Below are 26,337 nucleotides of genomic sequence, written 5' to 3'. Positions count from 1 at the left end.
TCTCTTGGTTGTATATAATTTTCCGTAAAATTACCCAAATAAAGAATCATAAAACTCTTGGGGAAATCATATCCGATATCTTTTGTACTACTTTATGAACCATTCCCCAAAACGTTGTTATTTTGTGACATTTCCAAAATACATGTGAATGATCTACTTCTGCTGTTCCACATTCCCTCCAGTATGTGAACTTTACATTTGAGTATCTGTTTTTAACCTTGGGTGTTATAAAAGAACGGATCAGATTTTTCCAAGAGAACTCCCTCCATATCCGCAAACTGGTGGACGGTATTCTCCACATGTTTTGCCATTCATTATTTTCAATTTTCGTGTTGAATTCTGATTCCCATTTTTCTTTAATATATGTGGTTGAATATTTGTTAATTGTTAGTGCTTGATATAGTACAGATATAGTCCTAATTTTTTTTCCTCCATACGAATTGATTATAGTCTGAATCAATTCATTCACGTCCTTGGTGGGTGTTCCCCTGCTGTGTCTTCTATAATAATCCCTTAGTTGTAGATATCTAAAGAAGTCATGTTTCCCTAAATCGTATTTATCTTTCATATCCTGAAAACTCTCTAGTTCCCCTTTCTTCTCCAAAGTGCACCATGCTGTGATTCCCTTGGTCACCCACCGTTTGAAACATTCGTCTTGTCTTGCTGGTACAAAGTTACTGTCAAATGCTACCCATTTCAATATATTTATGTCTTCTTGTATTTTGTGAATTTTTACTATTTTAAACCATAACTCCAGTGTGAATAATGTAATTGAATCCATATGATTTTTGACATCCTGTGTTTAATTTTCTTAATGTTAACAAAATCGCTTTTCAAATATAATTAACATGCATCCAGCAACATCTAGACAAGATGTCTGTTAATATAATTATTTACAGTCATTACAGAAAAATGAGATTTAACATCTCATCATATGACGAGTCATAGGAGCCGCCCTCTTATTGGCTGAACGTGTCCCATGCGTGTTGTGGTAAACAAAATCCGAGATGCGTGAACATGCGTAAAAGTGGTAATGGAGGATAGTGGTCCATTCACAGGGGGTTTAGTTAGCAAGCTCTCTTCATTCTCCTATGTTCAGAACTGCCGGTTTTATTCATTACGAGTTGTTTACAACAAAAGGGAACTCGTCTGAATCAACCCAGAGCAGGCTGTAAGTACTTGTCTGTCGAGTTATCCTACAGCCGTCCCAGAAAGCTAGCTTTTTAACTCAAAATGCTAATCTGATGGCTAACTAGCCGGAACTGCTAGTGTCGATGCTAGGGAGCGGGTGTCGTCTATTTCCTGGAATAAATATCACTGACTTGGCAGATGATAGTTCACTTTATGTACTGTCTGTGACGCAAACATGTGTTTAACGTTGAGTATAGGAACACGCTAACTCTATTTGTACAACATACCAAGTATTAAGTTAGGGTTAAAGCTAGCTGTGCCCAAGTTTGCCAACGAAAGTGCTTTGTAGGATGTAACGCAGCTTCGTTTTATCTGTAATACAGGAAATAGTCAGTTCCCATTAGTATTAACGTGAATTAGCTAGCTGTGTTGTGATTATTACTTTCTCCTTCGAGACACCATGCAAACAAGATAACATGTACATTTGCACTATCATGTAACTTTACGTGGCCACATTGAAAACCTTCACGCTATCCACCTAGCTAATGCTATGTCTCGGTGCATAACGATATTCGTTATACAAATTAGGTCATGTTTTGGAGCAAGTTAGCAAACACGCTAATGTTAGCCGGCCTGCCACAGTGGGGCTGAATTAAAGAGACGCGGGTTTAACCAATCAGCGGCGGTTTTAGCTTTTCCCTGTCAACTGTATCCCGGGCCACGGTGAGGAAACGTATACAAACCATACACTGTATGATACAAACACGTACTATTCAACAGCAGTGTTGAAAAGTAACTAGGTACTTTTACTCAAGTACTGTACTTATACACTTTTCGGAGACTTGTACTTTACTTGAGTATTTCAATGTTTTGCTACTTTGTATTTCTCCTCCACTGCAATTCAGACGTAAATGGTCTACTTCTATTCCTCTACATTTATACAATACCTTTACTTACTTTGCAGATTTTGATTAATTATTTGAATAATATTCAACACTTAGGTCTTGAGTAACACCTAGAGTAACATTCACAAACTACTCAGCAGCATTCAAATTAATTAAAACTAGCTGCACCTTTACCAGCTTCAAACACATTAATGCATCAATAATTATAATATAAAAAAAAAATATTATTCTGAAATGGGCCAATTTGCATAACGAGTACTTTTAGTACTTTAAGTATATTTTGATGCCAATACTTTTGTACTTTTATTTGAGTGACATTTTGAATGCAGGACTTTTACTTGTAACGGAGTATTCCTACACTCTGGTACTTTTACTTAAGTACAATATCTGAGTACTTCTCCCGCCTCTGTTTAACAGTGACATTAAAGCTTAATGGCTCTCTCTACTATTCAAAAACACTTTAATTATGAATATAACAATTTCAAAAATGTAAACCTATAATCCCTCTTGAGGATTTTTTGAGCAGAAATGAAATGCAAACACTGTTGGCAACCAATTTAAGAAATCTTGAGAAGTAAATGTGTTGAAATATAAAATGTTTTATATTGTTATCGATACTTACCAATTAATTATGTTAGAATAATTGAAAAGTAGATGTTTTCAGTCACTCAATTTAGCTCTAGAGGTGCAGGTCAGAAAGGCAGGACCAAGTTAAAGATTCCTTGTTGTGGGTACTTATAAATCATGGCAAAGCTGACTTAAAAATATACTTAATCGACTCCTAATTTCCTATTTGCAATCTGCAGGAGCTGCCGTTCAGTTTTGGGATGGCGTCGGACGGGGTTTCCCAAAACCATAGTTCCAAAGGGATCATGACTTTTTACCCCACTGCTGAGGAATTTAAGAACTTCAGCCGCTATGTTGCATATGTGGAGTCCCAGGGAGCACATAAAGCAGGCCTGGCCAGAGTGAGTACAGACACACTGCATTTGTTCAAACATGCCAAGACTGACTGCTATCGGACAGTTTTGATGTTTTGATGTCTTTGTTTGCAATGAAATGATTCACTAAAGGGTATCTGTTCAATCTTGTACATATTAAAGGTGGGGTAGGTAAGTTTCAGAAACCGGCTCGAGATACACTTTTTGTTATATTCCATGGAATGCTCTTAACATCCCGATAGCAATGTATATCTTAAGTGCTTTGACAAAAAAATCCATAAAAAAATTTCATCTGTGTAAAAAGCACACCCAATCCAATCGATTGGATTGCCGCCCTGTCTGTCAGCCTTCCATCTCGTGCACGCACAAATGTATCTCGTGCCCTCATTGGGCGTGCCGTCATTGGGCGTGCATTGCAGCAGTACTTCAATGACTCGCCAGCAACAGGCGGCCAACGTAATGTGCGCGTTCATGTGTGTTGGAGGAGGTGCTCTGTAAGGAAGTCTGAAGGAAGGGGCGGATTCTTTTCGGCTGTGTATTTTCAAATTGTAGTGCACTCGAGCCAGTTTCTGAAACTTACCTACCCCACCTTTAATGATGAAATACAAATATTGAGAAAAATAAATGCATTTAGACCTCTAAGCTTAGCTGGTGAATCATTGTAATGACTCACTGTCCGCTTTCCTCCTCCAAGATTGTCCCACCAAAGGAATGGAAGCCCAGAGGCTCTTATGATGACATAGACGATTTGGTGATCCCTGCACCCATTCAGCAGGTGGTGACAGGCCAGTCGGGCCTTTTCACACAATACAACATTCAGAAGAAGTCCATGACTGTCGGAGAGTTCCGCAAGATTGCCAACAGTGACAAGTGAGAAGTGCAGAAATAAAATACATTTATGTAATTTTTTCTTCAGTTAACAGAAAGTCTGTTACATCTGCAAAAGTGCTGCTAACTGTATCTTTAACCATATGATGGTGAAAGTAAACCTATGGTGTTTGTACTAATGATCTATTTTATATGCAATTTTTAGGTTCTGTAGTCCACATTATGATGACTTTGAGGAGCTGGAAAGGAAGTACTGGAAGAATGTGACGTTTAACCCTCCCATATACGGGGCAGATGTTAATGGATCTCTATACGGCCGTGTGAGTGGACATTTCTGGGAGTTGTGGCTCTATCAAATGTAAAAGAACATTGATAGGTTTTGTTATTGCTGTCTGTGCACTAGGGCTGCAACAAACGACTAATTTGATAATCGATTCATCTATCGATTCAATGAAACGATTAATCGACTATTCGGACTATTACGCCTTGCACAATTTCTCAAACGCTCTTATTTAACCATCAACTTTTAGATTTAGCTTGAGGTTGTTTTAGGCATGTGGAAACTAACAATGAAGACAATAAAGATGAATACTTGATTCAAAAATACATATTATTAAATTAACGTAACACATTTTGAACAAAATTAACATTGCTTTTTATTTAAATTAAATAAATAATATTTCACATCAAAAGAAACAACAGTGTTTTAACAAATCGTATTAAATAATGTGATAACAGAATTGTAAACAGAATAGCTGAAACTTTAACAAAATAAATAACTCGGTTACCTCTAATCATTAACCCATGTTTGTATAATGTAGTTAACTCGGGTTACCGCCCTTACATGCTAAACTCTTATTGCACTTTTGGCAACGAGCATTGTCCACATCGAGACAGGTAAAGTTTAACCAAACCTCGGAGCGCGTTCTCTCAGTCATCTCCTCCGTGTGTTGCTGCATGTAGTAGCCGCGTGTGTGTAAACTGCCCCGCCCCCTCCCACACAGACGGGGGAGAGAGAGATCTCGTCTGATCGAAAATACATCAGTCGCATTTGTTTTTCTTTTTGCATATTAGAAACGAGTTGGCGAAACTAAGACTGCGATATAATGTTTTTGTAGCAATAATACATGACATATATTTTTTAAATGTCTCCAGTACCAATATACTGCCCCGTATAAGACCAATAACGTTGGAGCTTAACGGCGCGTAAAACACACGTGATGACGTCGCCAACGAATCGACGACTGAATTAGTTGGCAACTGATTTGGTAATCGATTTTAATTGATTAAGTCGATTAGTTGTTGCACCCCTACTGTGCACTTGTTGACCTGTAACACAAACGTTGCTGATAACATTACTGATTATAGCGGTGCTTATTACTGTATCCAGTCTGACTTGTAAATCTTGTATTATTTGCTCTACCCTTACAGGATGTCAAAGAGTGGAACATTTGCCACCTGGACACCATTTTGGATACTGTTGAACATGAAAGCGGCATCACCATTGAGGGTGTTAACACACCCTACTTGTATTTTGGCATGTGGAAGACTACTTTTGCATGGCACACTGAGGACATGGACCTCTACAGTATCAACTACTTGCACTTCGGAGAGCCCAAATCATGGTAAGGAGGAAATAAACTTCCTTTTTTTTTAAGTCATTCATATTAATACTAAGACCCTTTTGCAGAGAAAAGACAGGGTTCTTATTTCAACTTAGTTTTGAGTATTATTATTTTCATATAATTGACACTACTGAAAACGATAGTTACGTATGTAACTACGGGCCTATGAATCCTGGATGACCGCCAGAGGCGGTGCTTAGCACTGAATATCTCGCGCATGCGCAGGTCGAATATTTATATCAACAAAGTCACGTGTGACCTCGTATGACTCCAGAAGGCATAACTTCCAGTGTTGTCAACAAGTTCAGTCCTATGGAATCTTCTCGCGGAAACACGAGATTCCGAGTGACCAAGAACTCTGGCGGTCATCCAGGATTCATAGCACCGTAGTTACATACGTAACTATCGTTCTATTTCATCCTTACTGACTGCCAGAGGCGGTGCTTAGCACTGGATGACTTATACCAACAGAGTCACAAGGAAGACTGAATACTTACCCTATAGGGATGGCCTAGGTCAGGGGTGGCCAACCAGTCAGAGGTTAAGAGCCACATTTTGTCTATGTTACTGCAAAGAGCCACATCAAACACACAGTCACTGATATTGTTTCAGTTTTTTGTTTTCTGGAGACAAGATTTCAACCACGTCACTGATGCATTTTTGTGGCATTGGGATATATATTTTTTAAATCCTCTGGAGCAGAGAGAGGCGCTGTGGATTATTGTTATTGATTAATACATCAGGGTTTCTTAGGGTCAAAAACACTAAACCCACAACTTAAGATGAAAGCATTTAGTTTATTTAATAAAAGAGCACATGTTCAATGTGAAAAGTGACAGTAGTTATAGATTATTTGCAATTTGGTGCGATATATATATATATATATATATATATATATATATATATATATATATATATATATATTTTTTAAATTTTATATATATATATATATATATATATATATATATATCGCACCAAATTGCAAATAATCTATAACTACTGTATATATTCACCTTGAATTTCAGGGGGGGGCTCCGTTGGCGGGGCGCAGCGCCCCTCCAAGACAATGGTAGGGGAAACACTGGATAGTGTTTAATCAACGATAGGTTTTCCCCCCTCAAAGGTGATTGGTTCACTGCATTGCAGGTATTATTGTGATTGGCTCTTGGGCCACATCAAAATTAGACGCGCTGTCATCCTCACGATACCAACATTTTGGTTTCGATACCAAGTCAAGAATTGCGATTCCGATTTCTTAAAAAAAGGGAAACAGTCTTAAATGTAATTGTGCTTTATTTCACACCAGAACCATAACACAAACTTTTAAACAATGAGAACAATAAATAAAATAAATGACAAGAATTCATATTAAATCAAATGAATACATTTCTTACAGAGACAGGCCTCGTGGTGTCCGTAGGCTTGCCCTCACTGTCAGAGATATAGCTAAAATACATCAAAATGTCGCTTCTGGCGTCTTTTTTGTCAACAAGCCGAGGCGCAGCGGCAGTTGCACTCCCACTTGCAGCCATGCTTCTCGTTTTCTCACATGCTCTGGCAGCTAGCGCGTGCACGAGAGAGGGGAGGGACTTGGAGCGTGCTTGAGAGGGAGGGACTGCAGGCACGGCTGCAGTGCAGGGAGTGGAAGCAGAGCGCTGAACAGAACACACACGGCTCTTATTAAAACGGCGCTTTCTCATCGGAGTACTTTCCCCCGTCATTCTTGAAGTACCGATACTAATGAAACGGAGGAATCGTAACGTTTTTAACGGCAGGGTATCGCGGTACCTTTCAAGTATCAGTACACCGTGCAACACTAGTCAAGAGTCAGTGTCTCTCCCCCAAACTCACACATACAATTCGATATGAACTGAAGAGCCGCATGAAACTAGGCAAAGAGCCGCATGCGGCTCGAGAGCCGCGGGTTGGCCAACATTCACCCTGTACATATGTCCTCCAGGGGCACACCTCTCAAGGTTGCCCATGACGTGGAGACACTCCTGGTAGAGTGGCATTTTACTCTGGATGGCAAGGGGCGGTCATTCGCCTTGTATGCCTGGGCAATGACGTCCACGATCCAGTGGGACAAGCGCTGTTTTGAGAGCGCACAGCCCCTTCTAGGACCACCGTAACACAGAAAGAGCTGTTCAGACTGACTTATGCCTGCGGTAGTCTGGACATAAGCTCTAAGTGCCCGCACCGAGCATAGGAGTCTTGACCTCTCTTCTCCCTCTCCTGATGGGAGGGTCAAACCGTGCCAGCTGAATAGGCCGATTTAAAATGAGAGCGGGCCAGCACCTTAGGGAGGAACGCTGTGTTCGGCCATAAGGTGACACCTGAGCCATCTGAGTTCCACCTCAGACACAAGCTGTTCACGGACAAGGCCTGAAGCTCACTTACACGCTTTGCTGAGGTGATGGCAAGAAGGAAAGCAGTCTTAGCTGAGAGCCACCTCAGTTCTGCCTGTAACAAGGGTTCAAAGGGAGGCGAGCATAGGGCATCCAGCACCAAGGGCAGGTCCCATGTAGGAGCCCTTGGGATATTCGGGGGGCGAAGCCTCAGCTCCCTTAAAAATAGAGATACCAGCCTATGGCTCCCCACTATGTTGTTGTCAACCCTTGCGTGTTGAGCTGATATAGCAGCCACATACACCCTGACGGTAGCGGGACACCGGCCGTCGTCCAGGAGGGACTTCAGGAACTCAAGGGTAGTAGGCACCGAGCAATGTACTGGGTCCTCATTTCGCCCTTGGCACCAATCAGAAAACAGTTTCCACCTGTTTTCGTACTGCCTACGAGTAGATGGTGCCCTAGCATTGAGAATAGTCCTCTTGACAGGCTCTATGCAGTCGCTCAGCAGTGGGTCGGGCCCTCGGGGTGCCACATCCGACCCTCCAGCTGAGACAAGAGGTCCTTCCTGGTGGGGAGACGCCAAGGTGTCCCGCAACAGAGTGTGCAGCACGGAGAACCAAGTCCTGGCTGGCCAGAAGGGGCCGGGGGCCACCAGAAGAAGCCTGTGGCCCTGATGAAGCACACTGAGGAGTGTTGGTAGGATCAGAGGAAGGGGTGGATAGGCATAGAGAAGACACCCTGGCCATGAATGAGCCAGGGCGTCCTGACCCAAAGGGCTGGTCATCTCCGTCAAGGAGAACCATAGGGGGCAGTGGGTCGACATCTTCGAGGCAAAGAGATCTACCTCTGCCCTGCCGAAGAGACCCCAGATGCTGGCCACCACCTCTGGATGAAGCCGCCACTCCCCTGGTGGAGGCTTGTGACGGGAGAGGAAGTCGGCGACTTGGTTCTGCTCTCCGGGCAGATACATTGACCGTAGGCTGGCAAGGAGCTGCCCAGGTCAGGAGAGTCTGGGACACCTCTGGCAAGCGTGCAGATTTGGTGCCCTCCTGGTGGTTTACGTGATACACCGTTGTAGTGTTGTCCGAGCGGACAATCACATGCCTCCCCCTCAGGTATGGCAGGAAGTGCCTGAGTGCTAGGTGCACAGCTCGCAGCTCTAGCACGTTGATGTGTTCGGGCTGGACGATATATGTCAGAGACCTGCCCCTTTTTGAAGAGGGGAAGAAGCTGGAGGATGTCGTCCAGGCGCTGAGCAGATGGACAGGCCCGCATAGTGACTGTGTCCAGAGTCACCCCATTGAAGGTTAGGCTCCGAGAGGGGTTCAGACCACCGTTTTTTAGCTGGTAAAATTGAATAAAAACCGGTAAATTCAAAACCTGCCGGTCAAAATGTCCGATGCTCCGATCGATTGGAGAGAGGATCCATTTCTCCCGTGTTATTATTCAAAGTTAATGTAAACTTTTGAATAATGTACTTCATCTACAAGTAGTTTCTTTGAATGTAATAATTTACATTCAGTCTTCCTTGTGACTCTGTTGGTATAAGTCATCCAGTGCTAAGCACCGCCTCTGGCGGTCAGTAAGGATGAAATAGAACGATACGTATGTAACTATCCATATATATATATTCCCCAAACAGGCGAAAACCTACCAGTTTCACCCACTGTCTCTGCCACCTCCCTCCATGCTTGGTTCCTCCGGTTTGTATCTCGGTAAATAGTCTGGTCGTAAAGAACCGGGTGATTTGCTACTGTAATTTCTCGTTTGGAATATGAGGAAATGAACTGCGGTCTGGCTCTCCCAGCATACACGTGGTTTGATTGGCTAGCGCTTGTACTGTCAGATTTGCATAAACGGGATTTGATTGGCTGACGCTTCCAGCTCAGCTTAAAAAGTTGAACATTGCTCAACTTTTGAATCCTGAAAATCCTGGAAGTCTTCGCTTCGCTCCCCCACAATGCAGTTCGGCGAAAAGCGAGGCAAAGTGACGTCATCCCCATTCAAAGTCAATGGGCAGAGAAGCGTTGGAAGCGTTGTTTAAAGCTGCTGTGTGGACGTACCGTTACCGCACGAGGCATGGTGATTCAATTCATGCACGGGTCCTCCCTCAGATGCTCGAGGCCAAGACAAGTGGGGCAAAGGTCATGGCCATCCTCTGGTTGAAGAGGAGCCATACAGGTGTTACAGCCGTTAAACATAGCGACAGTACCAATGAAAACAACTCCAGACTAATTGCTGCTGGCTGCTGTAAATAACTGGGCCAGGAAACAATATCCGCCATGGAGGAGAGTGAGCACAATAGTAGTTAGCGTGAGCACTCTGCTAACTGGGGTGAGAGAAATGAAGTCAGTTAATGGTGTATATATGGCGTGAGAGGAGAGCGGGAATACTCTCTCCACTAGCGCCGTAGCGAGTTTGCCTGAGCGAGAGCACTCTGCTAACTGAAGATGGAACGGGTATTAAACCAACTGTGTGCAGTGAGAGAGGAGCGGAAACACTCTTCACTAGCGCTGTAGCAAGTTAACTTTGAGCGAGAGCCCTCAGCTAACTGGAGGATGGAACAGGAACCAATTGTGCGCCGTGAGAGGGGAGCGAAGACACTCTACACTAGCGCCATAACAGTTAGCTTGAGCGAGAGCACTCAGCTAACTGGAGGATGGAACCGGTAAGGAACCAAATGTGTGCAGTGAGAGGGGAGGGGAGACGCTCTCTTCACTAGTGCAGTAACAAATTAGCTTGAGCGAGAGCACTCTGCTAAGTTGGACACAATTATCTCATTAGCTTGAGAATAGATGGCACAATCAGCAAAAAATTGTAGCGATCTCACCAACTGACGCGCAAGAGCGTCCGCTCTTTACCGGTCCGGAGATCCTGGGGTCCGAGCGGTGAACACCGCGGTCCCCTCCCTTGGGAGGGCGACAGCTCGTCGCAGGCTTTGGAGGGCGAGCGTTTTCTAGCCCGCAGCTCAGATCGAGACGATCACAAGGCTACAAGTAGCGATGAGCTAGAATCTAATTTTATCTAATCTAATTAGCTAGCTTGGCTTCTACTCAGTAGTAACCTGTGCAGCGAGAAGATGAAAAAGGATTGAACTCGTTGACAACACCGGAACTTATGCCTTCCGGGGTCATACGTGACTTTGTTGATATACATATTCGACCTGCGCATGCGCGAGACAGAAGATATTCAGTGCTAAGCACCGCCTCTGGCGGTCAGTAAGGATGAAATAACTAACTTTATAAATACTTGTATAATCAGTGTACGGTAATTCAGAAGTCTTATCTGAATATGTGCAGGTACTGTGTTCCTCCAGAGCATGGGAAGAGATTGGAGCGTTTGGCTAAAGGTAAGAGACAAACGCAGTATTTTCTGTTTATGCATATAGTATAGACCATTATTTATTAACCCGGCCTTTTAACACCTGTCTGCCCTCTATTCTTCAAGGTTTCTTTCCTGGTAGTTCCCAAAATTGTGAGGCCTTTTTGAGGCACAAGATGACTCTCCTCTCTCCCTCTATTCTGAAGAAGTATGGCATTCCTTTTGAAAAGGTGGGAGGAATATTATATGTTTTTGCCCTTTTATACATACTGAACAAGCCAAATGTATAACCTGCAGTCTCTAATATACATATTTTTTACCTTTCCTGAAGATTACTCAGAGGGCTGGTGAGTTCATGATAACATTTCCCTATGCCTATCACGCTGGCTTCAACCACGGCTTCAACTGTGCAGAATCCACTAACTTTGCAACAGAGAGATGGATCGAGTATGGCAAGCAAGCAGTTTTGGTAAGGACCGCTCAAGGACCGCATAGAAAACCCACTTCAAATAAGACGTTATTAGTTAGAGAATAATGTATTTATAGTCATGTAAACATCATAATTTCAATCGCAACCTTTTTGCGCTCTACTTCTCTTTAGTGCTCGTGCCGCAAAGACATGGTGAAGATTTCCATGGATGTATTTGTAAAGAAATACCAGCCGGAACGCTACGAACAGTGGCTGGCAGGAAGAGATGTGGCCCCCATCGACCACACACGGCCCACCCCAGAGGCCAAGGAGTTCCTAGGGGACCTTACTGACATCACCTGCAACAGTAACTCCATGGAGAGCTGTGGGGAGGATGGAGAGCGGAAGAGGTGGGTTTATTCTACAAAAGAAAATGTCCTTGTTTATATGTGTATTTGTTTAAATGGTTTATGGTGTAAGTGTTAAAATACACAATTAGGGTGATTTAGTAATCGCGGTTAATTTGCACTCTGTTGGGAAAACCCATGAACATCTCAGTATTCTTGCATAATAGTGTATGGTTATTACAAAATGCTAAACACACCTGAACTTTAGAACGGCTTTTAAACGCAAAAAAATACAATATAAAATGCTGAATTCCAGTTACTCTTAGATTATGGACCAAATTACTGCAGAGCAAATCGGTACTAATTACTCTCGACAAATAATAAACTTCTAATAATTAATATCTGTTTAATTTTAGAAATAACATTTTTGTTGTAGGAGGTATTTGTCAAAGTTTCAGTTAAAGTAAACGGATAAATAAATGGTGTTTCTAACACTATCCTGTGCCTCTGTTTGGTCCTCAGCGCTACACACAGGATAGAGACAAAGAGACACAGAGTTTGTCTGGAGGTGCCTAAGGAGGTTGTTCCTAAGGATGAAGATGTGGAGCAGTATGGGAAGCGTCCCAGACTAAGCCTTATACCGCCACGTACTATGTCACAAGATGGCAAGAAAATTAAAGGTATTGTCACCTAAAAACTTGTTTCCTGTATGTCTTGACCTCCTAAAAGTTGTTTTATTAGTATAGTTTCTTTCTCTTCCACTTCCTAAACAATGATCTCTTATTTACTTTGCAGGCCCATCCAAGCTGGTTGTCACACCAACCAAGCTCACATTATTGGATCCATTTCACAGAAGTGACGTCGTGCGTGCCCCACACTATTCGAAGACTCGTGCTCCTGCTATCTCGTCTCAGTCCCAGCCCAGAAACGGACACCTGTCAGTTTCAGCTTCACCTTCGTGGACAGATGCCACCGCTCAGCCTTCACGCAAAATGGGAGTAGCCAGCCTGCTCTTCCACAGGACTCTGGATCCTAAAGACACTCTCCAAGTAAAGAGCTACACTCTGGTGAAGCAGCAGCAGCCTCACACGCAGCTGCAGGTGCACAGCTACGCCCGAGTGCATCAGTCCCGTCACCTCCAGCACAAAACCTGTACACCATCAGTCGCTCAGGGCCAGCCCTCGCCTCAGGCACCGGGCTGCGAAAGAATAGAGCCACAGCCAGAATCCAAGATGATTCTTACCAAAGCAGCAGTGAATGAATCAGAAGCACTGGGTCTTGTGGAGCTGGACCAGAAGGAAGAAAAACCTGAGGTATCAATCACTGCTGAGCCTCTGGCCGAACTGAAGCCCACTATCAAGACTTTTTCCTCTCTGCCTCTAACACAACTTAAAGAGTTGAGCAAAAAAGAGATGGAGGCCCCTAAGAACAAGCGAAAGGTATGTTGGTTTGTCATTTCACTTTGGTATTCTTTAGAGCATGCATTTAACAGAAAACAACAAGCTTTTCATTCTTGGCTCTCTGTGCGCACGTATGTTTGAGCACAAGTTGTGTTTTAGGTTGCATGTACTAACACCTAATGATCTAAAATAACTAATTTCTAGTTCTCATAAAGGTGTGTCTTTTCTTAATAATACAATTGTTCATGTAGATACTAAAAATGGAAGGGGGGAAAAGTGGCAAGACTTTTTGGTTGCTCTGTACTGGTGCATTTTCCTTGCATGTTTCTTGCATACTCCACCCTTTGACCTCAGCATTACTACTAATTATATTAGACACTTTACACATTGTATTAACACCTTACTAATCTAGCACAACAATTCTTGGTGAGCTTTCTGTTGGCAGGCTACACGTTAACAGGCATTATTGATAAAAAGGTCTGCCCTGAATGTTCAATGTTATTCATGCTGTTCATATACAGAGTAAGCAATCCCCCCTTGAAGATATTGGCATTATCATCCTGAATGACACCATTCCTGTCAGCAAACCAGTCCAAGCTGAGGTGAAGGTGATCCCTCGGATTCAGCATGTAAGTTATTACAAGCTGCCACCAAGTCTTAAAAAGACCCAGTCTATCTGGAGATGTATGCATACGAGTACAGGGCTCCCAATATGTCCGCAAATGGGTTTACAGCTGATCCTATGTGCTGTGCTACAGATGCAGCATAATCCTTGTTTTGAAGTTTTGCCTTGCTATACACTTGTTGCTCCAGCAGGTGTCAGAAGAGCAGTCGTACTGCAAGTCAGTTGTGAAGAAGCTGCTGCTGCAGCAGCAGGCACAGCTCTGTAAACTGCCCCGTAATCACCCTCTGTTCAAGGAGGAGCACAGTGACAACGGTACGCACTTGTTTCGTTCATAAGTAGTAGTCATATGTTATGTGGTTACAGGTTACCTAGTAATCATCATATTTTGTCTTTTTCTGATTACTTATATTTCAATTTTTTGATCATGGTCTACATTTGTTTCTAATGCTTCCACAATCTTTATTCACACTCATGTCTTACCTTCTTGTTATCGTCCTATCTGTAGATGATTATATAAATGAGGAATTTGAGCAGGAGGAGACCGAGGAGTGGGCGAAGCCGCTCACCCAGCTGTGGCAGTGTCGGCCGCACAATCCTCAGGCAGAGAGAGAGTTCAACAAGAGCATGGGCAAGAAGGCGCCCTACTGCTCCATCTGCCTGCTCTTCCACACCTACCATCAGGTCACTACTACAAGCATGTTGTGCTTTTAGGAAGTTAACTGTTGGTTTCAGTTCTTATTGGATATTCATAGTCAGCATTTCATGAATAATTGTCATTTATGACAAACCGCCTCTGGAAAGACACAAATGAAGGTGTTAAAATAATGCGATAGAATAATTTGAGTTGAACATAGATGTCTTTATTTACTACTTTACCTAAATTGTTGTTATATCTGTCGTAGAAAGTTATGATTTGTAATTGTTGCCTATTTGCAAACAACTTGTATATGATATAAATATATATATGTTAAATATTACTTAAAAAATAACTCTTATTGTTTCTTAGTGAAACAAATGTCTCATTGTAATATATCATTTTTGTTAACACAATTGTGCATCGTTTAATCATTAAACGGGAATGTGTGTTGGACAGTTCTAACTGAGGAAAGCATCCATCTGATATTCCCAAAACAAGCCTCCTTTTTTCCCCTACCCGTAGTCTGAGTCCAGCAGTGGGGATTCCAGCGGGGCGTTGGTGAATCGTCCAGGCAGCCGCCAGTTTTCCAAGCCACTCATCCCTGAAATGTGCTTCAACACACAATCTAGCAAGACGAATGATAACGGGGAGGGCCAGCTGTCCAACCCTCATATAGCCGAGGACGGGACCAGCCGGCTGGTCACCTGTGCTCAGTGCTGCGTCCGCGTACATACCAGTAAGCATCTGTTAGGAACACTTCAGGGGATGTTAAGTCAAATATATCTTACATTTAGTCATTTTGGTTTTCTTTAGGAAATACAAATCTCAATTGGTTATTCTTAAAAATACTGCTTGGCACCAAAAATGTGTTCTGGATAAATATGCAAACACAATAAATGAATCTGCTGGAAACTCTAACACAGCATAGAGCCTTACCTACAATTCATTATTTGGTTATATGAAGTGTCATTAGTTGAGTAAAAGTTTTTCTTATTATAATTACTGCGGTATTTTCCAATGATGTTTTTTTTGGGTTAGCCTAGTTTGGTTGTTCTATAGCCTGATGACGTTTTTTTTTTCTGTAACCAAATATGAACAAAACCTTGGAGGGAAATGCATAATGTGAATTTGTGACACTTTCTGTTCAGGTTGCTATGGCGTGTCGGGGGATGGAGCAGAGCTAGACGACTGGCTGTGTGCCCGCTGTGATGCAGGAGCCACCACTGAGGTTAGTATTTTTTGGCTGCCTATAGTAGATAGTCATTATTTTGATTCTAATCATTTGAATACTCAAAACAGTCAACCCATCCAAATACAGCTGCAGAGTTGTTGTTTCCCTATGGGAGGTGGCCTTGTATCATAAGTGTGTTACTGTCAGGAAGTGTAGCCTTATGGAAGTGTAGCCTTATGGATTATAATTTAATTTAATTCAAGCACAGTGAGAAAATTGGTTGGAAAAGTGTAGTGAAATGTGACTAATGCACAAATGTTTTACCTATATTTTAGGTAAACGCGTTAATAACGTGTTAACGCAAAAAAAAAATAACGCCACTAATTATTTTAATGCGATTAACGCATGTGCATTTTTTGTCCTCGGCCACCCCGTAGTTTCAAAGCGCATCGAGTTTAAAATACCATCTACAAGCTGATGCTGACAGCCCCGCTCCTGCCGCCCGCTTGCTGCAGACCACACTTCCACGCTCACCGGCAGGCACCGACTGGCCATCGGGAGGACCGGGAGAGACCTTACGTGTATTGTTGTTGTTAGCATCTGGTGCTAGCTAGCTGCGCTAACGGATATAAGGAGCTGTTTAAATGAAAACAGAGGAGCGACATTTCGCCGAGCACTTGACTTTATGCAGGTAGCCAGACAGCGGGACATTGTACGAAAAGTCAGCACACTCAGCTCGGATAGTGTGCAACATGATTGCAGCTCCCGTTCGAGCATATGCCTTGAGTTGCACATAGCGCCAACGATCCATCACACAAACACAAACACACACGCACGCACGCACACTTTGTATTGTATTATTGAATGTATCGTTGTTCAAATGATAATGAACATTTGCATAAAGCATATTTGTCCACTCATATGTTGATAAGAGTATTAAAAACTTGATAAATATCCCTCGAAGGTACATTTAGAACAGATAAAAAATGTGCGATTAATTTGCGATTAACTATGGACAATCATGCGATTAATCACGATTAAATATTTTAATCGACTGACAGCCCTAATTTAAAAGCATTGGCCTTTGCAGGCGTTTGTTTTTCTAATGTCAAATAGTGAAACCACATGGTGGCACTGGAGGGGCTTTTTTAATTTGGAAGAAACGGCTGTTTCTCTTCCTCAGATCAGAGAGCAGTGCGAACAGTTTGCAGTGATCAGTATGGAATAACACGGCAACACTTCAATATTCCCATGCAATGAAATGAATGGCAGCTGAGAGGATGATGGCAACTTTGTTACTGCAGATGTTTGGTTTGCTTTTTAAATCCATCAAACAGATGTTTGGGCATGTGCACCCTGTTTCTAAGGCTCATCCAGTCTCTAAGTCCGTCGTCATTTTAGTCGAAGCAAAATAAAACAGATGATGACCCTTTACTGACCTAATGTGGATTAATAGTTACAGTTCCCTACCACAGCACACTTGGCTCTCTGTGCTGCCGCCTCCTTTGTTCAGAGCCGGTGGCGGTGTGTTCTTCCTTTCTGTGTTATTGTTTGGGGAATTTTTTTTCTCCAAAATGTTGTATTTAAAATGTATCTTTAAATGTCCTTTGCTTACAGCATTACTGTCTGCTGAGAACAATAGGTTGTTGTGAAGCATGCTGGGAATGTGGCTGAACTTGTGGCTCACACACACGTTTGACCACCAGTGGGCAGAGCTTCCCTTTACATCTCATTCATCATCTTATTTTCATTTATTCCAGTTTGATATCAGAACATTGAATGCACTTTATATTCGCTTAGAGGATCTAACCATCCCTGATGTTAACTTCCGGGCTCTCAATGCAAAGTATTTTATTCTCACCATACAACTATACAGAGCCAACAGATTTTCCTATACCGCTCTGTCATATTTTGCATATTGAAGCATATCTTTGTGTGATATCTGTGAGGAAAGATTAGATTAGACTTGTTGAATTAGACGATAAAAAAAAAAAAGTTTTAACAACATGTTTGTTTATTGACTTTTCATTCCTGTATAATCATTTTGCGCAAAGATGGCACTGTTTGTCAGAGCACTTCATCCTTCTGGGATTTCATGAAGAACAGCTCCAACGCCTGTGTGTATGGGAACACCTCTGGTGCTGGTCCATTAACTGCCAGTGTTTCCGACAGATCTGTTTCCCACATATATGAAATATACTTGGGGGGGGGGGGTGAGGTGACGTGCAACAACATTAACCTTTCTGTTGGTCGCTTGTTAGCAGACCCTTCACGCGATGGCAGAGCGAACAGGTACAGGCAGGGCCCATAATGATAGCCCTATAGTTTAAATCTACTACCCACACATGGAAATGGGTTACTTTAAAAAGGAACCTATCCATGCGATTTTTAGTGGGGGTCGACCTCAAATCCTCTAGGGGGTCCAATGCATCAATCTGGTGCATTTTGAGGGCAAAATAAATAAAGAGACTAGGATCTATCTATGGAAACACCTATATTAAACAGAACTGTATACATTTAAATAATCATAAAATCATGGCCATAACCAATAACATACCATTTCCAATATGAAAAAAACACTGAAACTTGTTTATTAATTTATTTTTGGTTCATTTATAGTTGTGAGTGTGTCTGTGCTCCTGAATCAGCCTCTCCTGTCTCCCTCCTCTCCCCCTGCTCCTCTTTGAGGCAGCAGCAAAGACTAGTTTTCTCTCAACAAGTTTTAAAAGTGTATCTTACCTTTTTTCACCCAGTTAACTTTTTATTTATTTATTCATGCATATTTTACTAATCACATTACATTTCATTTAACTGACGTTTTTATCCAAAGCGACTTATAATGACCGATCACAGGACATTCTCCCTGGAGTAACTAAGGGCTAAGTGCCTTACTCAAGGGCACACTAGTGGTGGTGTCCCTCGCGGGATTTGAACTCACAGCCTTCCGATCTTCAGCCCACCTCGCTATCCATTAGACCAATCACTACCCTCTCAAATGGAAATATGTGTTTACATAAATGGTGACCACACCGTTTGAGACCCACTGAGAACTTAGACTAAGTTAACTATCTAAACACTCAGAGTCCTTTACCTCACCTGAGCTGAGGTTATCCCAAGCTTGAATGACACACAGAGACCAATCAAGGGCTCTGATTTATGATCTGTATGACAGTGGCCATGTCGGCAGGCCACATCATGTGGACAGCCAGTCAGTTATGAAGCAGGCCACTTAACAGGCCAGAAGGAGGCGAGATCAGTGCAAGGGAGCGAGGGATCATTGTCCACAAGTTAATCGATTGCAGATGGCGTCGTGGTCACGGATGAATAAAAAAAAACTTGGTTCGCGAAATATACTTGGGCGGCCGTTAATATACCTGGGCGGCCCGCCCAAGTATAGTCTGTGTGGGAAACCCTGCCATTCATTCAACAGAGGGAGGGGTCTTTGTTATCTCCAGTTTAAGCTATTGATAATACAGAGCATTATATATCCAAAAGTCAAGATGATATTGCATGTGATATAGATCAGGGGTTCCCAAAGTGCAAAAAATGTGTTGACGGGGGTCGCCAGTCTCTGGCACTGTTATTTTGGGGGTTGCGGGCTGAAACGTTTGGGAACCCCCGATATAGATAAACACCTCAGTTGCGTGATAAATAATATATCTAAGAAAATCCCTCATGGTTTGTGTTTCCTCCCCTAGGACTGCTGCCTTTGTTCCCTGAGAGGCGGCGCTCTGCAGAGAGCCAACGGTGACAAGTACGTGATGGCAGCAGACAAAAGAGCTTACGCAGTATAAAGTTGTATTTGTGGACCAGAAGCTGCATTACAGAAACTACACAAGTTAACTTAATATTGATGCTAATATGAGCTGGGTACTAGTTTATAACACTGACAAATGAAATACGTTTGACAATATTGACCTTAATGTGCACAAGTGTACAAAACGGGGGTCAGTCTTTTCTGGTAACAAGCTAATGATTTTAGGGATAAAGGGAGTTTGGTTTTATGGAACTTTTTTTCAACCCTGGTGAAGCATGAGTGGAAGTGTGTGTTGAAGAGCCTTTGCTTCTCCTTGAAGATTAAGGATCTTAAAGAAATGTAATGTAGAAAAAAAAAATTCGCTAACGATGTCTCACATTTCCTTTTTTCTAAGAAATGTCCAGTTCCTTTTTCATTAGAATGTCTTCATGTTCAGTCGTAAACGTGTCAAAGCAAAGGCAAGAAGAAAAAGCAATCTCAGGATTTATGATGTTTACAAAACAACGCAGACATGCTCGTATTGGTTGGGACACAACAGATTGTCAACCGTGTTTACCAGTTTCTCTCCTTTGACCTCATTAAGTTTGTTTCTTCAGTCTGTAACTGCTGGAAATCCATCTGATGGATCAAGCCCCTCAAGCTAAATACATGTTTTAATTGCACACACAGTGTGTGTGTGTGTGTGTGTGTGTGTGTGTGTGTGTGTGTGTGTGTGTGTACAAATGTCAGGAAACGCGTTAACACAGAAGCGAGACGTTTTCCTGTACACCCAGTTTCTTACCAATATGGGACTTCCTATTTGTGTGCAGACTAATCCGCTTTATCACTCTTTAATTGATTAATCCCCTGTTATGAATTGGCTCTTACAGACCAGACCATAACACAATTATTTTGTATAAACTGGATTTTAAATGTTGGTATTTATCTAAGCACTTCAAGTTACAACATGAAATACCATGGAAAAGAAAAATAATGTTTTTTCTTTTTTTAATCTCCAGTGACTGATTATTTTCAAACACACTAGGAGAGAACAATGCTTTCTTTCCGTTCTAGTCGAGCGAATGTTTTTTGCTCAAATATAATCGAGGAGGTTATCTCCAAAGTGTTAACCGCCATGCCAATCCATCACGCTGATGGCCATCTCCATGACAACTGTGAGAATAAAACCTGCTGAGGCGGAGGGCCTGAGAGATGCTGCTGAAAGCTCTGCAACAAGTCAGAAAATGGACATTGAAAAGCTCATTTCTGTTGTCAAACTGCTGTTTTCAAAAGTAAATAATTATCTTTCATGACTGTTTGTTCAAATACAAAACATTTTTATTGGAATATTGATGTCACATTTATAAATATTTTTTTCTAGCTGAAGACAAAGTTAATTAAAAAAAACAACAATTGATTATACCAGATTGTTAATAATAATGCATTTTATTTATTAAGGCGCCTTTCAAGGCTCTCAAGGTCGCCGTACAAGATGCAAAACACCAGCAGACAATGCAGTAATCAATAAAAACAGAGGAGGTGTGACGAAAAATGATCAGGGTGGAAATGCCAATGTGAAGAGATGTTTGGTGTTTTTTCTTTTAATCCCAGTCTAATTCCCTCTCCAAACCTAATATTTAATTTGCTAACCACGTTGTTGAATGTGTGCTCTTCCAGCAAGATTGCACCCTGGACATTAAATTGTTTGTTCTGAAACCTCTTATTTGTCTTTCAGGTGGGTTCATGTGCTGTGTGCCATCACTGTGCTGGAAGCTCAGTTTGTCAACGTCACTGAGCGAGGACCCATCGACCTCTCCACTATCCCGGTGACACGCTTCAAACTGGTAAGCCTCCGTCAGTCACAGGGCCCGTGGCCTTACTGCCTCTACAGGGCGTGAAGGTCATACCTGATAATCATTGACCTAAGTTTCTGTTTTAAAGTACTTCCATAGATTTATTTATTGACAAAGGCCAAGTCAATGACTGTGTGAAACATGGAGCACGTAGTAATGCCAGCTCCTGGTAAAGGCAGAGACATCACTGAGGTGATCTTTAACGTGAAGCTGCGCACATTGGAAATGACATGGGCCACTACTGCAGCTATGCACACTCTTCAAATAAAAGCATCTGGGTCTGGAGGTTTATGTCAATATGGAAGCAGCGGGAAGACGGCACTATTCTGTCTACCCTCTGGCCGCCCCCAGCGAGATATATTATGAAGATTAACAACAGGAGGAACGTGTTTCTATATCCACTCGATTTTCTGAATATCTTCTCATCGCCCGCAATGTCCTTTGTGTATCATAACATTACGGTGCACCATGCGTCATCTAACGCTGTTCTTCAGACGTATTCTGTTCCATTTAACGTCCATATTTGATTGAGAAAATGACTTTAATTCATTTTACCCACTTTTATCCCCTACTATTCCTCGAGTGATTTAATAATTAAACGTCTGGAGTGAAGTACTTGTTCGCAAAAGTTAGTAAATCTCTAGATCGGGACAAGATTTTCCATAATGTACAGTCGTTACATCTATCAATGTACCACAACAATGTTTTTGAATTCAAGGGCCAGAATTGATCCAACAAACTGGGCTCATAATTGTTATTATTAATCTCATAATACATCTATGAGGTCAAATTAAGACCAATTATAAAATATGCCACTATTATACTTAATTTAATATGCTTTATGTGTTGAGTCAAACGCTTTAGATGTGACAATATTTATGAATGCATTATTGTTTTAATAGGGCAATATACAAATATCTTAATAATAATCAAATTGATTGCATTAACTATTTTCTTCCTCACTTTTATCATAATGCCTAATTATACTTCATGGTTTTGACTACTAAACCCAAACACAGATCGGGTGGTGGAGTTTAGTTCTCATGGCATGTGTTGGTGGTTCTCACCGTGGAGACAGTCTAGCTGAGTGAAACTGCCATGGTGCCAGGCGGCGGTCATGACTGAGTTTCACTTCTCTATCTTGCCCTTCATGCTTCTAAAAACGGTTTCCACAGTGATCAAGCGGTGTCATTCCGACCACATGATTACAAATTATTGGTCATAATACACAGGATTTGAACTTGATGTGAAAGGAAGACAGTATGCTTCTTGTGAATGAGTCACATGCAAACGCATTGATATAAATGTGGGCCTTTCTTCACAATGGATATCCTTGTCTCCATTGTTATAGGTTTTAGATGTACTTCTAAATAAGCACATATGATGTCAGAATCCATTAAAATATCCAAAGGAAGTCGTGTCATTTCCCTCCTTACATACCTGTGTTCCAGTTGGTGTCTGGGTCTGCCTTACCCTCACTTTGATTTCTTTCTCCCTCTCATCCTCCCCTTGTTTCCTCTCTCCTCATTTCCTTCCCCTGTACTTCCTTTGCTTTAACTCGTCCATTAATCTGTTCCCTCGCCACATTTTTTTTCTTTCTTTGTCGCTCCTGTAGAAGTGTGCATATTGCAGGAAGCGGATGAAGAGGGAGGTGACGGGCTGCTGCGTGCAGTGCTCCCACGGGCGCTGCTCCACGGCGTTCCACCCCACCTGCGCTCAGGCCGCCGGCAATCTCATGCACCCGGAGGACTGGCCCTTCACCGTCTTCATCACCTGCCAAAGACACAAAACGCCTGCCATACCCGAGGTAACCAGCAGAAACACAGTTACTCTCGTAGTAAAGAATAGGGTTCGAAAGATCACATCATTTCTACTTCTGTTAACTTGTGAAGCTTTTTGTATAAATATGTATTTGTGTGTTTGAGGACAAAGGGTTAATTGGTTGCTAACCCTATGAGACACTTTCACTTTTTGCTCTGTGTCTGGTCTCACTGCTTAGCTTGGGTAAGGTTGTTTGGATAAGTAATAAGTAAGTAAGCCAAAAAAAGGAACTGCAAATATTATCCCCCCTAAAAAAGGATAATGATTGATAGTGTCTTAGATGTTCCCATCCAAGAAGAGCACTACGCTCGAACTGGAAAGAAAGGTCACGTTTGTGTTTTTCTCAGTTCTGCTGGTGAACAAGGTTCCATGGAAGCATGATTTCTACAGCAGGAAGGCGGCAGGCCCAAACCATGAACTTAATATAATATGGTGTCTGATTTAATTTGAGTATGTAAGCCTCGACATATGCTGTATGATTTTTAGATATTTTTTACACTGTCTTAATAAATCCTCTGCGATGTAAAGCCAGAGCTAAAGCTTTACGAGCTGACACTGTATGGTAAGATCGTCAAGCCTCGACATGAGTCCTCACAGTACACTTGAAAAATGCAAAAAGAAACCAGACTGTCTGCACCTGACGATCATTCTGGCACCAATTCTAGCCCCCGTACAATGCACAGGAAGTGACTCCCTAAATCCAGTCTGACCCTTAAATGAGTCGTGCTGCCCACAAATCAGACATGAATGGGCTCGGATCAACAGGATATTCACCAGCTCTACATGCTTTAAGGTCAGACACTTTCATTAGCTGTGATATAATGTTCATCAGGCAACTACTAAGGAAATGGATTACCTGCCGTTCCTGTCTTTTCTTTTTGTGGTTTCGATATGTGGCAAATGGTGTTTATCACACTTTAAATTGATTATTCAAATGTTTTCCCGCTTCCTAATCTGGGGTAAATGCACACATTTTCAGTTTTATTGTCTATTTTTGACAAAGAAGATCATTGTAAAGACAGCCTTGCATCTAAACTGGCACAGTAATAGTTCAAAGATTGTTTTTCTGGATTCTCGACCCACCACAGGAAGTCTTTCTCTTGTTCATGCTGCTTTAATTCACTGAAGGACCCAGAACCTTTCACGAGATATGCAGCCACAACATGAATGTGCATTGGATGCAGATACACTTGCTTCATGGTTTCTATGCTGTCTTTGTGGACTATGTTACTACTATAACTCTGAGCTTTGTGTAAATATCCTTAAGATGTAATGCTCAGATGTTTATTGCACCATAAAGCAGTATAATTGGTTGGGTAAATATTACTAACCTATAGTAGTCTAATCATTGCGGAGATATCTTTTTACACTCATGCTGTTTATTTTACACCGCTTATCTTTTAATCAGGCCGTGTAGTGATAAGCTGTTAAGAGTAACCGCTCTGTTTCTGTCCCCAGCGCAACATGGCGTCCATGCGGGAGCTGGCCGTCGGGCAGAGGGTGATCTGCAAATACAGAAACACCCGGTACTACCACAGCGAGGTGGTGGAGCTGACCACAGCCACCTTCTACGAGGTGGTGTTCGACGACGGCTCCTACAGCGACAACCTCTTCCCAGAGGACATTGCGGTTAGTACAAAGGCTGTCAATCAAAGTATAGTTAGAGGCAGAGAGGCTGATATAATTCCATATTTAGTTAAACTCCTCTTGTAATACACAGCCCGAGTTCACCAGTCACTCTCTTTTCAGGACCGTGACTGCGCGCGCCACGGCCCCCCCACCCAAGGTGAAGCAGTTCAGGTGCGATGGACAGACGGGTTGATATATGGAGCCAAGTTCATGGCGTCGCACTCCATCCCCATGTACCTGGTAAAGCCTCCGTTTATATCTGGCTGTCTCTTTCTATCTCACTGACTGCTTCTATAAGGCTTCATCAGTTTGATCAAACCACATCAGAGGGTTATGTTTCTGAGCCTCCACATATGGGGGGTTTGTGTATACATGTTAAGACTCTTGTCTTGTCCATGCGATATTTTATAGTAAAATGCTTTTATGTGGTTGGCATGATTATGCTGTTTGTCCTGTGCTTACGTGTGGTGGTCTATTGGAGAGAATACATGATGTGACACAGCAGTCTGCTTTTATTTTTGGATTACTGGTTAACACTTAAATAGAAAGCGTGTGAGTAAAGTGTGTTCATTGCATAGTAAAAAAAGGAACTAGATAAAGAATCTTTCATAAGTATAACCAGGGTGGAAATATGTGTTGCACATTTCATGTCATGGTTCCCCCTGATCCCTGAAATAATGTCCTTCGAAAGATGTCGTAAATATCCACAAGTCACTGAACGTGTTTACATTTCATTGTTCTAATACTAAGACCTTTTTTTTGTAAAGGCTGTTTTTTTCTTGCTTTTTAAAAATACTCAGTGTTGTGACTGTTAACCTTGATCAGTATCTCAAACCATGCAATGCTGGCTCCTTACATTCTACAGAAGGTGTAGGATATGTTCATTGGGGATTTAATTTTGTGTGTGTGTGTGCGCGTGTGTGTAGGTGGAGTTTGAGGATGCCTCTCAAATCTCTGTGAAGCGAGAAGACATCTATACTTTAGAAGAGAATCTGCCCAAACGAGTGAAGTCCCGACTGGTAATTTTACATTTTATCATCAGAAAGGTCTCTTTTATGATAAGACAGCGTTCTATGAGATGTGTGAGGTGTGAGCACTGCCAGGCACTAATGTCTCTTCCTGATGTTTGCTCCTCAGTCGGTGGCGTCAGACATGCGCTTCGAGCTCTTTTCTCAGAGCAACGTCAAGCAAAACACCAAAAGGCAACGAGTCACCAACTCGCGGTACAGAGAGGACTACATCGAGCCCGTCATTTACCGAGCCATCGTGGAGTGATCCCTCCCCCTCCCCCTCCCCCTCCCCCTCCCCCCTCCTCCTCCTCCTCCTCCTCCTCCTCCTCCTCCTCCTCCTCCTCCTCCTCCTCCTCCTCTTCCTCCTCATCAACTCCCCACAGAGATGCAGCTCCAGGTTTCTGGTTCTCAGTTTCTGGCTACTGCTCATAGGAAGCGCCCCCCCCCCCCTCCTCTTCCTCCCGCTTCTGCTTCTTCCGTGGCTTGTCAGGCTACATATTTATGAACTACGGCTGGGACTTTAAAAGACTGCATCAAATACTATTCTTTGCCCTGCGTTTCCCATCACACATCCCACGTGAATCATCAATTTCATTG

At 42.3% G+C, this 26,337-nt stretch overlaps 1 protein-coding gene across 3 annotated transcripts; it reads left to right on the top strand.

Moving 5' to 3' along the window:
- Positions 1 to 1,016: 1,016 nt before the first annotated feature.
- kdm4ab (lysine (K)-specific demethylase 4A, genome duplicate b) lies at positions 1,017 to 26,024 on the top strand. Of its 3 annotated transcripts, none has more exons than XM_034104085.1 (23): positions 1,017 to 1,171; positions 2,843 to 3,004; positions 3,672 to 3,847; positions 4,011 to 4,125; positions 5,237 to 5,430; positions 11,081 to 11,130; positions 11,229 to 11,332; positions 11,434 to 11,571; positions 11,704 to 11,921; positions 12,381 to 12,538; positions 12,654 to 13,297; positions 13,780 to 13,887; positions 14,075 to 14,195; positions 14,389 to 14,564; positions 15,043 to 15,256; positions 15,669 to 15,748; positions 19,390 to 19,445; positions 21,163 to 21,271; positions 22,896 to 23,087; positions 24,560 to 24,730; positions 24,851 to 24,970; positions 25,657 to 25,749; positions 25,868 to 26,024. In XM_034104085.1, the coding sequence occupies exons 2-23, from the start codon at positions 2,864 to 2,866 to the stop codon at positions 26,003 to 26,005; spliced, it is 3,516 nt and encodes a 1,171-aa protein (XP_033959976.1). In that variant the 5' UTR covers positions 1,017 to 1,171; positions 2,843 to 2,863; the 3' UTR covers positions 26,006 to 26,024. The 3 variants fall into 3 exon arrangements, with proteins under 3 accessions (XP_033959976.1, XP_033959975.1, XP_033959978.1); XM_034104084.1 differs by having other exon boundaries at positions 14,072 to 14,195; XM_034104087.1 differs by lacking the exon at positions 13,780 to 13,887 and having other exon boundaries at positions 14,072 to 14,195.
- Positions 26,025 to 26,337: the final 313 nt, after the last annotated feature.

Source organism: Pseudochaenichthys georgianus, chromosome 17 (assembly GCF_902827115.2).
Source record: "Pseudochaenichthys georgianus chromosome 17, fPseGeo1.2, whole genome shotgun sequence".
NCBI lineage: Eukaryota > Metazoa > Chordata > Actinopteri > Perciformes > Channichthyidae > Pseudochaenichthys > Pseudochaenichthys georgianus.
Note: the sequence above shows the minus strand (reverse complement) of the source record. Positions and strands in the feature narration are given on the sequence as shown.